Source organism: Halichoerus grypus, chromosome 15, assembly GCF_964656455.1.
Source record: "Halichoerus grypus chromosome 15, mHalGry1.hap1.1, whole genome shotgun sequence".
NCBI classification, from domain to species: Eukaryota; Metazoa; Chordata; class Mammalia; order Carnivora; family Phocidae; genus Halichoerus; species Halichoerus grypus.
Window position 1 is genome coordinate 29,474,116 of NC_135726.1, and position 13,758 is coordinate 29,487,873.

Consider the following 13,758-nt stretch of genomic DNA (forward strand, 5'->3'; position numbering starts at 1 on the left):
CCAGGACATCTTCACGTAATAGTGGATCTACTTCATGATACCTATTTCTTGACTGAACTGATGGGACACAGTTCAGTGTAGTCAGCTAAAGGCAGGCAGAATTGTTGCACACCTTCTTATCTCAACCTGCCGGGCCACAGTGCAATCCACGACTTACTGCTGACCGTGTTCCCAATTTATGTTTTAAGTGCCTTTATGTTCTCTTTGGGTTTTATACTATCATCTGAATTATTCTGGAGAAATTAACTTTTTAAAAATTAAAACTAAAAACTCAAGACAACTCTTAACAGGATTTAATTTATATAAATATCTAGACGAGGCAACTATAGCGACAAAGCATTTAGGTGGTGCGTAGGGAAGGGCGAATGGGAACTGAGAGATACAGAAAAAGAGTTTACAGGGGGCATGAGGAAACTTATAGGGTGACAGATGGGTTCATGATCTTAATCGTGGTGATGATTTCACAGAATTATACATATGTCAAAATATCAAATTTTGCTCTTGCAGTTTTTCATATGGCAATTTTTCCACAATAAAACTGCAAATTTTTTTTAAATGTTTCTAAATGTAAGAAGTAACTTGAAACTAATGATGTAATGTATGGTGATTAACATAACATAATAATAAAAAAATAAAAATAAAAAAAGAATTAACTTGATGTTTGCACAATGTAATTGGTTAGGCTATTAGAAAACACCTAATTACCCTGTCCTTCTCTTTAAAGAGATTATTTTTGAATTTCAGAGCAAGGTATATTTTTATTATCTTTGTTTCTACTAAAACTAAACTTGGAATTTTAAGTCATTTTTTTAATCTTTTCTAAAATATAATGTAAGAGTAAATATCTTTGCTGCTAAGAAAGGTCTAGACATGATTATCATATTGTCCTTTTAAGGTTATCCTTATATTTCCCTCCATTTCATAAGGTATAAATATAATTGGTTTAACAGACTTGAACCACTAAAATTTTATTTTTTAACAGATGAGGAAGACAGATCAGCATCTGACAGTGATGAGTGTATTATTCCAGGTCATATCTCCAAGAATATCAAACAGGTCAGTAGCTTGATGCCAGCTAGAAATGTTATGAAATAAAGCTGCTTTTCATTCATAGTGTATGGGTCTTCGCATATGAAAATCTGAAGGCAAAAATATTTCTGGGAAAATTTTATGTATCCTCACAATCTTACCCATGTAATCATCTAGTACAAAAAAAATTCATATGTAGTTTCATTATGTAATGGGTCATAACTTGCGTTATTTTTGCTTACATGTTAACAATACCTATCATCAGCAGCTTTAATAATTACTTGCTAAAACCAGTTGACATCCCTGACTCCTTTTCGGAAGGATTGTACAAAGATGTATTAAATCCAATCTGAGGGGCACCTGGGTGGCTCAGTAGGTTAAGCATCTGATTTTGGCTCACGTCCTGGTCTTACGGTTCTGGAAGCAAGCCTCTCAGCAGGCTCCCCACTCAGCAGGGAGTCTGCTTGTCTCGCTCCCTCTGTTCCTCCCCCTGCTCGTGCTCTCTCTCTCAAATAAATAAATAAAATCTTTTTTTAAAAAAATCCAATCTGAGCTTTAAGAATTCAAAATGGGATATTGCATTTAAAACTATAATACTTCCAAGTGTGAATTCATTCATACACTAAATATGTCCACTGATAAACTATTAAAGTTATTTCCACCAAAAAATTAAACCTTCATAGAAGGTGTACTTCTTGTATAGGTGTACTTGTTTTGTAGCACATTGCTGAAAAGCAGTATGTAAAAGGAAATATTGAAAAGAAAATTATACTTTAATTTATATGGAAAGTATACCACTTACCAGAGCATTTTTTTTTATTTTAAGGGGGGAGGGGTAGTTTTTATAAAGTAAATGTAAGTAAAGTAAAAAGGCCCTAGCTTTTTCTATTCATCTACGTTAATTTTCCTGAAATGATTAATTGTACTCCTTTTTTTGGAATTTCTACTTTATGGGTAAGAATTGGAATACTTTTTTCAACTCTTAAAATTCTTAGCTTAACCTCTCTGCAGAACAAACCCAAATACAAACAGATGATTGATAAGTACAAGCAGAACAGTTCATCTGTCCAAAGTTTTATTATCATTATTAATTATAATATCACCTGACCCATGGCATCCTGATATGTGGAATCTTTATTGTTCAAAATGAATAAATCAAGGAAGGAATCTTAAATATAGTTGCCCAAAGACTTTTAATTATAGTATTTAGTTCAATTCAATTTAGCTTTTTTGCTTTATCAAACCTGAAATTGTTAAATTATTTATCAAACTAATGAATAGAAATTCTCTGCTCTCTATTAGAAATTTTTGATGATGGGAATCAAAGGGAAAATGAGCCCTTTGTGTGGAATTTAGCTTCATAGCCATTTGTATTAGGGTTTTCCAGGGAAACAGAACCAGTAGGATATATATGTATAAATATGTACATATAAAGAGATTTATTATAAGGAATTGAGTCACGTCGTTATGGAGACTGAGAAGTCCCAGGAACTGTATGCAGCAAGCTGGAGACCCAGAAAGTCAGTGGTGTAGTTCCAGGCTGTTAAAACCAGGAGTGCCGATGGCATCAGTTCCAGCTAGAAAGCAAGCAGGCTGGAGACCTAAGAAGAGTCAGTGTTTCAGTTCAAGTTCAAAGTCAGGAAAAGACCACTGTTGCCTCTGAAGGCCATCAGGCAAGAGGAGTTCTCACCATTTTTGTTCTCTTCAGGTCTTCCAGCTGATTGGAGGAAGCCCCATCCACCTTAGGGAGGACAGTCTGCTTTACTCAACCTACCAATTCAAATGTTAATCTTATCCAAAAACAGCCAGATGGACACACCTAGAATAATGTTTGACCAGAGGTCTGAAAATCTGGTGGTCCAGTCAAGTTGACAGATAAAATTAACTATCAGGGGTTCCCCGGGTGGCTCAGTCAGTTAAACACCAGACTCTTGGTTTCGGCTCAGGTCATGATCTCAGGGCTCCATGCTCAGTGGGGAGTCTACTTTCCCTCTCCCTCTACCTCTCCCCCTGCTCACACTCAGTGCTCGCTCGCACTCTCTCAAATCAGTCAATCTTTAAAAAATTTGACGATCACATCATTTTATTAAGAACCGTCCATTCATTACATCAAGAGTAGTAAGCCTGCATGTTTGAATCAGACATTTCTTTCTCATGTGTCAATAGTTCTTCTGGAAGACTTTGCCTAACTCATCAAGATTTTTGAATACCTATATGATTTAGCCTTTTGAACATAAGAGTATGAGAAATGAGATACTGAATCAGTCCTGGGGTTTTACTGAGGGATGTATTTATCTGGTCAAAGTACAAACAACACTCATCCCTCTTGTCATAACGCAGTGATTCCCAGGGATTCAGTGTCTGCAGTTTGTCATCACTTCTCCTAAGGAAGTAAACACAGTATTCTGGTCCTGCCCTCAAGGAACATCTTCATTAATTGGGAAGATGTGTTCATGAAAATTCAAGTAGTTATTCAACTGTTAAATTACAATATAAAACAATGTCAGGTGACAGTACCAATAATTAATGTAATAGATATTTGAGGTAAAGAATACTTAGCTGTTTTCTGGCTCCCCTTCTCATTTTTCAAATGAATAAACTGAGCTCTTGAGAGATAAAGTGACTTGCTGATAATCTTGCCACCAATTAAGGAAGTTCAGGGGAAGGAGAAATTTGAAGTGACTTTTTAGTATATTTTATGGAAGATATGCCCAGAGCTGGCCCATCTGCCCTCTTGTGGGCTTCATGTCTACTTTTTCTAATTTTAAGCTGATTTTTTCTGCTTTCCTTGTTTATTGCCCACAGATAGCCATACAAACATGCCCAGCCCCAAGGAGAAAAATCTAATTAGCCATGCCTAGCCTCTGGATTGGGTCCATCTTTATCAGTTCTATACCCTGATCCATTCAGCTATGGTCAATCACACAGTAAGAAGGGGTGTTCTGCTTTAACTGGGACATCTCAAAGATGTGTATATATGACAGCAGAGAGAAAATTATGTGCACTTCTAGTGCAGGGGTGCATATGTGTTTCAGAAGTCAAGAATACACTAACTAGAGCAGCCTTTTTATATAAGAGGATAGAAGACTTTAGATACAAGCTAAGCATTTTGGATTTTATCCAATAGATACTAGGGAGACATTGTAATGGTTAATTTTATTTTCTAAACATTGTATTCATCATTCAAAAGTAACTTTGAAAGTATAGGAAAATGTTATCTAAATTATAGCATCTTAGACCAAATGATTTTCAACTGGGGGGAGTGGGTATTTTGTCCCCCAGGGGACATTTGGCAATGTCTGGAGGCATTCTGGGTTGTCACACTGGGAGGAACTGCTGACATCTAATAGGTCGGGGTTAGGGTTGCTGCCAAACATGCTACAATGCACAGGACTCACAGCAAAGAACTATCTGGCCTGAAATGTCAATAGTGCTGAGGCTGAGAAATCCTTCATTCAGTGGAACCATGTGTATTGGCAACACTGCTAGCATCTCAGTGGAATTGTTCAATGCCCTTGACTAAGACAGAATAAGGAACTTCGATTTAACAAAGATGTTTAGTGAAAGAGAACTATCCCTCTAAAATATCCAACTAGTTCTAATGTACACATCTATTTTTCCTTTAGAATAAACTGAGGTTTTTTTCTTCTTATTCCTGGGAAAGTAATTTGTGTTACTTTGCTACAGCCTGCTAGGGTCTTGACTGCCATTCCAAATGTGATTTATTATAATGGTTTAAGATGCTTTCTCAAATGTGTGAATATCATTTAAAGGAAGCAACTGCTGTAAGCAATGCTTTATGCCTCAGTTGCCCTTACTCACCTCCCACATGCTTTTAAAAATTCTACTTTTAGGAGAAAGTACTAACCAGTATTTTATGTTAATAGGTGATACTTAGTTGTGTTAAATTATTTACCAAATATGGGGGCGCCTGGGTGGCTCAGTCGTTAAGCGTCTGCCTTCGGCTCAGGTCATGATCCCAGGGTCCTGGGATCAAGCCCCACATTGGGCTCCCTGCTCCGCGGGAAGCCTGCTTCTCCCTCTCCCACTCCCCCTGCTTGTGTTCCCTCTCTCGCTGTGTCTCTCTCTGTCAAATAAATAAAATCTTTAATTAAAAAAGAAAAAAATTATTTACCAAGTATGGTAAAATAGTTTAATCTGTAAACATAGGAACAAACCTCAAGAGATCTTCAAAATCATGAAATATAGTGTTTTCTAGTGATTATACCAGTTTTTCTGTGTGCTACTTTAACAGTCGTTCAATATGAGTCATGGAACCTTTTTTCTTTAAAGATCACAAAAGTAGTACAAAGAACTCCTAAATGTACTTCACCCACATTCATCAGCTGTTACATTTCAGTACATTTGTTTATGATTTCTGTTGTCTCTCCTATATATGTGTATGTGCACCTATGTATGTATATATACACATTCTTGCATACATAATTATAATGAATCATTTCAGAGTTGCAGAAGTCATGCTCCTTTACCCTTAAATACTTCAGAATAATAATATAATACTATTATTTAATCAACAGTTCTCATTAAAATTTTGCCAGTTGTTCCAGTAGCATAATTTATAGCATTTGATTAATCTGGTCCAGGATCCAATCCAGATCGCACACTGTGTTTAGCTTTCCTGTCTCATTAGCCTCTGTAATCCATAATGATGGTTTCAGCCTTTCTTTATGTGGGTTCTTTCAGATTAACATTTTTTAAGAATCCAGGTCATTTATATTGTAGAATAGCCTTCAATCTGGATTTATGTGATGTTTCCTCATATTAGATTCAGTTATATGTTTTGGTAGGAATACTACAAAAGCAGTACTATGTCCTTTCCAGTGCATCATGTCAGGAGGCACAGGATGTCATTCTGTCCAATTGTTGATGATGGGAACTTTCATCAAGGTGTTGTTATCAGAAAACCTTCTTTAAGCTTAAAAATCCTTGTGGCTCATTAGTTTCTTTCTTTACCTCTTCTTCAAGAACTGCTTCAGGTAGAAATCTCAGGACAGTGATACATGGCTTTCATCAAAAGGAAGGTATTACTGAATGGCTCTTATGTGCTAATAAGCACATCCTATATAATATGTCCTTTCATTATCACAGTTCTGCAATCATTAGCATCTACTGTATGTCATAAAAGAAGGAGTCCCTGGCTTCAAAGAAGTCACAGTCTGCAGGGGAAACACAATCAATGCATAGTTGTTAGCTCTAGGAGAATGGAATGCACAGGGTGCTATGGGAGCATTCAGGCAGTTACCTAACAATGAGGGACCCTCATCAAGGCAGACTTCCTGAAGTCAGTGAAGCTTGAGCCAAGTGTTGAAGATGATTAGGAATTAGTAAGGGTCATGGAGGGATCATTATAGGTCAAAGAAACGATAACTTAAGAATTAGAGAGACTGGGGCGCCTGGGTGGCTCAGTCGGTTAAGTGGCTGCCTTCAGCTCAGGTCATGATTCCCAGGGTCCTAGGATCGAGCCCCGCATCAGGCTCCCTGCTCAGCAGAGAGCCTGCTTCTCCCTTTCCCTCTGCCTGCCACTCTACCTACTTGTGCTCTCTATCAAATAAATAAATTAAAAAAAAAAATCTTTAAAAAAAAAAAGAATTAGAGAGACTGTGGAGCATGGCTCTTTCTGGGAATTCAGAATGGTTTTAGGATGGGCTACATTATGGTACACCTGTGGAAGCTCAGGAGAATATGCTGAAAAGATAGGCATGTCCTGAGCATTAAGTCCTCTGTGTATCATCCTAGAAGGTTGAAGCCTATCCTGAAGTTCTATGAGCAGCCAATGAGGGCTTTTAAGGGAGGGGGAAGATCACTTACTCATTAAACAGATATTTAGCACTTGCTGCGTTCCAAGCTTTATTCTAGGCGCTGAGAATATAGCAGTGAAGAAGAGAAATAATCCTCTTGCTCTTAGGGAGTTTACACTCTTGAATCGCATTTTAAAAGAGCATGCTATCAATAATGTAAAGAATAGATTAGAGGCACAGAGACTAATTAAAAAGTAATTAGAAAACCCTACTCTGGTTATCCCCACTGGATAGATTTTTTTTTAATTGCCTCTACCCTATAATGTCACAAAAGTGAGACTAGAAGTAGTGTCCTAGATAAGTATCATTTATGCCAATTACACTGTGAATCTGAATTACCTGCTACACTGTGTAAACACTTCAAGATCACACAGTTTCTTTTTTTCATGATTCAGAATCTCACAGCTCCTTAGAAATGTTGATCCTTAAAAGAATCTAACAGATTTCCCAGGACTTAGACATATTACTTGGTTCTTCCTCTTCTCTCTGTGTCTGTGATGTATAATTAATCATGGATTACTTCATTTTGTTTCATTTCATTTACAACATTTATGAGCTTCGCTTTGTCAGAGTGAAATGCTTGTCCCCTCCTTTTCTTTCCAAAGTGGCATAATTAGTGTTAGCATCTTTTTTAACAGGCTACATAAAGTTTAGTGGCCGGATTAAATCAAGTCATTAACATAATGTGCTACCCAATTTGCCCCTATCTCTCTTCGTTTGCAGGACATCAAAGTACCACAGAGCACCAGTGTAATTGGGCCTTGCTGGCCTGTCAGATTCCGTCAGCCTGATGACTGTGCTTCTACTAAAAAGCTTCTAGGCATGATAATTAAGGGGGGGAAGGGGGGAGCCTGAGAAATGTAAAACTTTGGACATTTCTCTATGAATATTTTATTAATTTGAATAATCAGAAGTTAACAGTATCAATTTGATGTATAATACATTGATTAAAAGCCTTCTTTTAGGTCCTTAAAATAGACATCAAAACCAAAAATTTGCATCTGCCATGATATTAAAAAAAAAAGAATTAACAATCCTTCTTGCAAAGTATTTCTAGTTTTATCATTTAAGCAATGGAGCTTTCCATCTTCACAACGAAATGTATGGCCATCAATTTATAGATTTCTTAAAGTGCGCCCACAGGTAAGAATGGGAACTCACACGCTGAAAGAGCAATGGACTCTTCTGTGCATTGCATATTTACATCTGTCTCTGTTTCTACTAATAGCAGTTTTATAAAAACTGCCATATTCAATTGGACTAAATTACAATTCCACCTAGAAACCAGGTCCTCTTGAACAATATGAGCTGGCATTACCAGGTGATTGCAGTAATGATCTTCAGCAAAATATGTTTTAAAGATTTGAAGGGCAAAGTGGCATAAAGCAACTCACTACTTTAAGAATTCATGTATTAAAAATTATTAAATCACTTCAGAATTAAATATGATATCCTATCAGTAGGTTAAATAAGTCCCTCCCAATATTTTACATATGGAAGCTTAACCTATATAGAGTAGGTTTTAAAATATATTTTAGGTAAAACCAGAAATGTTGAATTACTCTCCTGGTAGTAATTGCTTCCAAAACTCTTTTCTATGTTTTGCAACTTAATTATCTCTTACTAATATACTATGGGCATCTTTCCAATAGCAGTATACTCCATTTCTTTTAACATATGCATAATATTCCTATTGCACAGCTGTACCATATTGATTTAAGCCCCTTTTGGTGGACCTTTAGGTTTCTACCAGTTTTTTCTAATACAAACATTTCTCGTTAAAATAACAATGGATAAAAATTCCTGCTTCCCCACATCATACCTTTGCCAAAATAATATATACCTCACTGATAATTTCATTACAAAGAAGCAAAAAAGGGGAAATATTTGTATATACATACACACTTATTTTTATATGAGCATAAAGACACAACATTTAGGTTTATGTAAGCAAAGAAAATGTCTGAAAGTATGTAATCCGAACACCATTAGTAGTATCTCTGAGACATGGGTCAGGGCAGGGGTCAGAAAACTATGGCCCATGTGTCAAACCCAGCCCTCTACCTGTTTTTGTAAATAAAGTTTTATTGGAACACAGCCACACCCATCACATATAAATATGTATTGTCTATGCTCTACACTCACTGTACAAGAGCTGAGTATTTGCAACAGAGACCATATGACCTGCAATGCAAAAGAATATTGGCAATCTGACCCTTTACAGCAAAAAATTGCCAACCCCTGAGTTAGAAGGAAACAAGGAACTTTTATACTTTACTTTTTAGGATTTATAGTGTTGGATTATTTTTAACGATGAGTGTAGATTGCTTCTAGAGCGTAAATAATTTATAAGCTAATTCTGTACTAAAATGTTAAATAATAACTAAAAAACAGTTTAGTATGAATATTATAGAAGCTTTTTTTTTTTTTTTTAAGATTTTATTTATTTATTTGACAGAGAGAGACATAGCGAGAGAGGGAACACAAGCAGGGGGAGTAGGAGAGGGAGAAGCAGGCTTCCCCGCGGAGCAGGGAGCCCGAAGCGGGGCTCGATCCCAGGACCCTGGGATCACGACCTGAGCCGAAGGCAGACACTTAACGACAGCCACCCAGGCGCCGCAGAAGCTTTTTTTTTTAATATTTTATTTATTTATTTATTTGGTAGCAAGCACAAGCAGGGGGGAGGGGCAGAGGGCGATGCAGACTCCACGCTGAGCCGGGAGCCAGTGGGGCTCCATCCCAGGACCCTGGGATCATGACCTGAGCCGAAGGCAGACGCTTAACCACCTGAGCCACCCTGTAGAAGCTTTTTAATAAATATCTTAGAAAGGGTCACAAATGTAGGTTGAATTTTTTTTGTGGTTTAGAGCAGTGATTCTCAAAATTTGGCCCCCAGACCAGCAGCATCAGCATTACCTGAGAACTTGTGAGGTTGCAAATTCTTGGACCCCACCCCAGACCTCATGAATCAGAAACTCAGAGACTGGGTCCCAGCAATCTGTGTGTCATCAAGCCTTTCAGGTCATTCTGGGGTATGCTAGAGTTTGAGAACAATTTGAGGGAAAAGCGGTGCTTCTCACTGTGACTGCACACTAGGATCACCTAGAGAGCATTTTTAAATGCCAGGGCCCGGCTCCATCCGGATCAGCTAAATCCGAATTTTGTTTAAAGCTCCCCCGGTGATACTAATGGGCAGCCAAAATTGAGAACCACTGTACTATAACATCTGTTTTCAATGATGGTGAAAATGGAATGGCATATCAAAATCACCTGAAATTGAGGGTAATTTTTAAAATTCTCTCCTTCCTTCACATTATTGCCATAGTCAGCCACAGTTAATGATGGAAATGTGTCATATCCCTTGGGTATATTAGGACAGGAAAAAATATTCCAGCCATTGCTTTAGAACATGTGGTAACAAGCTTCTGTAATTTGCTGACCATTATAGATGCAGTAATTTACATGGTGTATAAGGGAGACCATGACAATATTATAAAAATAAGCACTCTTAACCCTAGCACCATTTTTATCTCCATCACTGAAGTTTTCAATATTTATCACATTTGTTCAGTATAGGTCTTTCACAGAACCAATGAGAAAAGATAGGTTACTGCCACAGATGAAAGCTGGGGTTTTTTTGGTTTTGTTTGTTAAAAACGTTGTTATCTCAACAGTTTGGGTTTCTCTTCATTCTTATTTCTCCCAAAGAGCAATTATTTTAAGAAACCAAAAACTTTTCAGTCAAAACACGTGTGAAGAGCGGATATGATTCCTAATATATGAGGAAGTTTTGGAGCCTAGTGTGAGTTGAGTTTTAAAAAAAAAAAAAAATTTTTTTTAAAGTTTTGTGATGACTCTGCCCACCCCCAGCCTGAAGAAGAGAAATTGTAAGAATCATCATTAAGCAGTATGCACTCCTACCCTACTTACATACGGCTCTGCCAGTACCAGTGAGTTTGACTTTTTGAACCAACTATTTTGAGCTTTTTTTAGAGCTCACCCCAATTAAAATTTTGCTCTTAAAGGACATAGATATAGATCATCACCTTCCATTACCATTTTGTATCTATCATTTCACTGTAAAGTACCAAGTTCTACCTACTGTGGCTCCTAAGAGGTAGGCTTTGTTTGTATTTATTTACACACAAACACACCCCACACATTTTTATGGTGATAAATATAATACTCATGTAAATTCATGTAACCATTTGAGGAGTAATTTGAATTTCTCATCTCTCTCACTTAGCAGTTCTTCTGAAAGAATCACTCACATACACAGGAAAACATAAAGGGATAGACAATGCGGTATTGTTTGTAATAGCAAAAAATTGTGAACAACTCAATTGTTTATCTGTAAAAAAATAAGTGGACTATAGGTTATATATGCCATATAAATGGAATTCTGTATAACAATTAGTATGAACGAATTAGATTTTAATTATAAACATGAATAAATCTCTAAATATAGTATTGAGTGAAAAAAACACAAGTTGCAAAATGATTAATAGAGGATGATACCACTAATATAAAATGTAAAAACAGAAAGCAATACTATATGTTGTTTATGGAAATAGACATATGTTGCAGAAAACATACCAGCATGTTTGGGAGTGATACACATCACCTTCAGGATACTGGTTTCCTCTGGGGGAATGAGGAAGGAGAGAAAGGAACTAGGAGGTGGGGTCTTTACCTGCACCTGAAATGTTTTATTTCTTCAGTAACAACAAAAAAGTTTGAATCAGATACAGCAAAATGGTAACATCTGTTTAAGATGTTGAGTCCTTGAATATGCCAAATTATTTTCTGTACTTTGTAATTTTACAGAAATGCTTATTCACTGTAGAGATTTAAAATGAAATAAAATTCATAGGTAATCTCACCAGAGTTAGAGTTAAATCTAATTGATACAAGTTGCAAAACCTTTATCATAGGCCATTCTCAGTTAAGGAATACTATGTTTTAAGGGCTGTCAAGTATAATTAATTTTTTTTTTAAAGATTTTATTGATTTATTTGACACAGAGAGAGAGACAGCTAGAGAGGGAACACAAGCAGGGGGAGCGGGAGAAGCAGGCTCCCGGCTGAGCAGGGAGCCCGATGCGGGGCCCGATCCCAGGATGCTGGGATCATGACCTGAGCCAAAGGCAGACGCCTAACGACTGAGCCACCCAGGCGCCCCAAGTATAATTAATTTTTAGGAGCCTAACAGTTCAACTCCAATGTGGCTGTTCTGATGGTGGAAACCAAAGGAAGAATTCAGCATGATCCTCTGAAGTAAAACAAAAAATTTAAGCAAGCCAATAAAAGCTTAAGTAAATACTATAGAAATATATGGCCTAAAAAGTGAATTAGCATCAGTCAGGAAAGCAATAGTGGAATTGAGCCAAAATCATGAGAACTATAACTTTTTTTCTCTGGGAGTAATACTAGCTGTCATCACATTTCTAGATCATTCAATCACATAATATGTAGTGTCCATCTATACAGACAACTAAAAATAAGTTGCTTGCAGTTCATATTTGAGTGACTTCTATTACCTCTGTTCACCACAATCAGAATTTTTAAATGCTCTTTTTATATGCTGACGTCAACATCTTGCTAACTAGGGAAGTTAATAGGGCATTGGTGAAGGAGACAAAAAAAAGTAACATCATACTTAGTAACAAACGTCCACACATATAGAAAAGAAAACGGGAGGGGCGCCTGGGTGGCTCAGTTGGTTAAGTGTCGGATTCTTGATTTCGGCTCAGGTCACGATCTCAGGGTCATGAAATGGAGGCCCGAGGTCGAGTCTGAGGAGATTTTCTTTCTCCCTCCCCCACCTGTGGCCCCACACCCTTCGTGGGAGCTCTTTCTCAAAAAAAAGGAAACAGGAAAGGCCTAAAGCCTATACTGTATGGTAAACATACTATACGTGAAGGCTACTAATGCCCTGCCGAAGTACACCCGTCATGTTCTAGTGATTCTGAACAGACAGTATTATGCATCTATCTGCAGAGGCTTCGCTTTAGTCATTTGAACATTGTTATCCCTTCCAAGTCTCCTAATGGAACTTTTTTCATTGTTTTATTATGAAAAATTTCAAACATACAGAAAAGTTGCAATAATAGTAACCTGCCATCTCAATTCCACAATATTGACCTGTCTTTGAAATACTCTTATTTAACTAAAATCTAGAACAGCAAGATTTCTGTATATTTTTCAACAGTTTTTCATCACCAGCTTACCATACACGGGAGACACAATAAATATTTGTTAAAAGAGAAAACACTAATAATTGCAGCTTCACCTATTTCTGGCAATATAGAAAAGATAATCTGAATGTATAAAAGATACTCAGCCTCCCTTAACTTTGTATCTTTAACTGATTATTGAGAGCCTACTATGTGCCAGATAGGATGTTAAATAGCAGATTAATAAGATAGAGTTCTGGCCTCCAGGAGCTCGCAGTCTCCAGAGAGAGGCAGATAGATAAAGAAATCTATGCAGCATAATGTGACTGAAAACTGCAGGGAGGGTCCGTCCAGTGGAGGAACCAGCTTGCTCTTGAAGATTAGTGATGCTATCATAAAAGGACAGCATGTATGGCCCAGGGCCTAAAATAAGTAGAATTTTGTCTGATAGAGAAGGTTTTCCATGCAAAACCTGAGCTATATAAACAGCACACCACTGGTCCGGGAAAATGGCTAGAGTATAGGTTAATTGCTTTCAAGCAGGAAGGTGATACCTGATCGGTTTTTAGAGAGAGAATTCAGCCAGGAGAAGAGTAGTTGCGGCTGCAGACAAGGGATCAAGGGCAAGAGTGCCTCACCTCTTTTACAGCCCTGAGAGTAGATCCACTTTGTTTCTGAGTGTGTACTACATACCACACCAGTGATACCATATGCAAGATAATAGTCCCTGTATCA

The 13,758-nt window shown here is 37.2% G+C and overlaps 1 protein-coding gene across 4 annotated transcripts in view; it reads left to right on the forward strand.

Moving 5' to 3' along the window:
• Positions 1–13,758, forward strand: part of RPGRIP1L (RPGRIP1 like) — a 92,621-nt gene that overhangs the window by 57,678 nt on the left and 21,185 nt on the right. For all 4 annotated transcript variants that reach the window (XM_036081684.2, XM_078063738.1, XM_078063739.1 and 1 more), the window contains one exon: positions 983–1,056. In XM_036081684.2, coding sequence (XP_035937577.1) covers positions 983–1,056 — 74 coding nt within the window. The remainder of the gene's footprint in view (positions 1–982; positions 1,057–13,758) is intronic.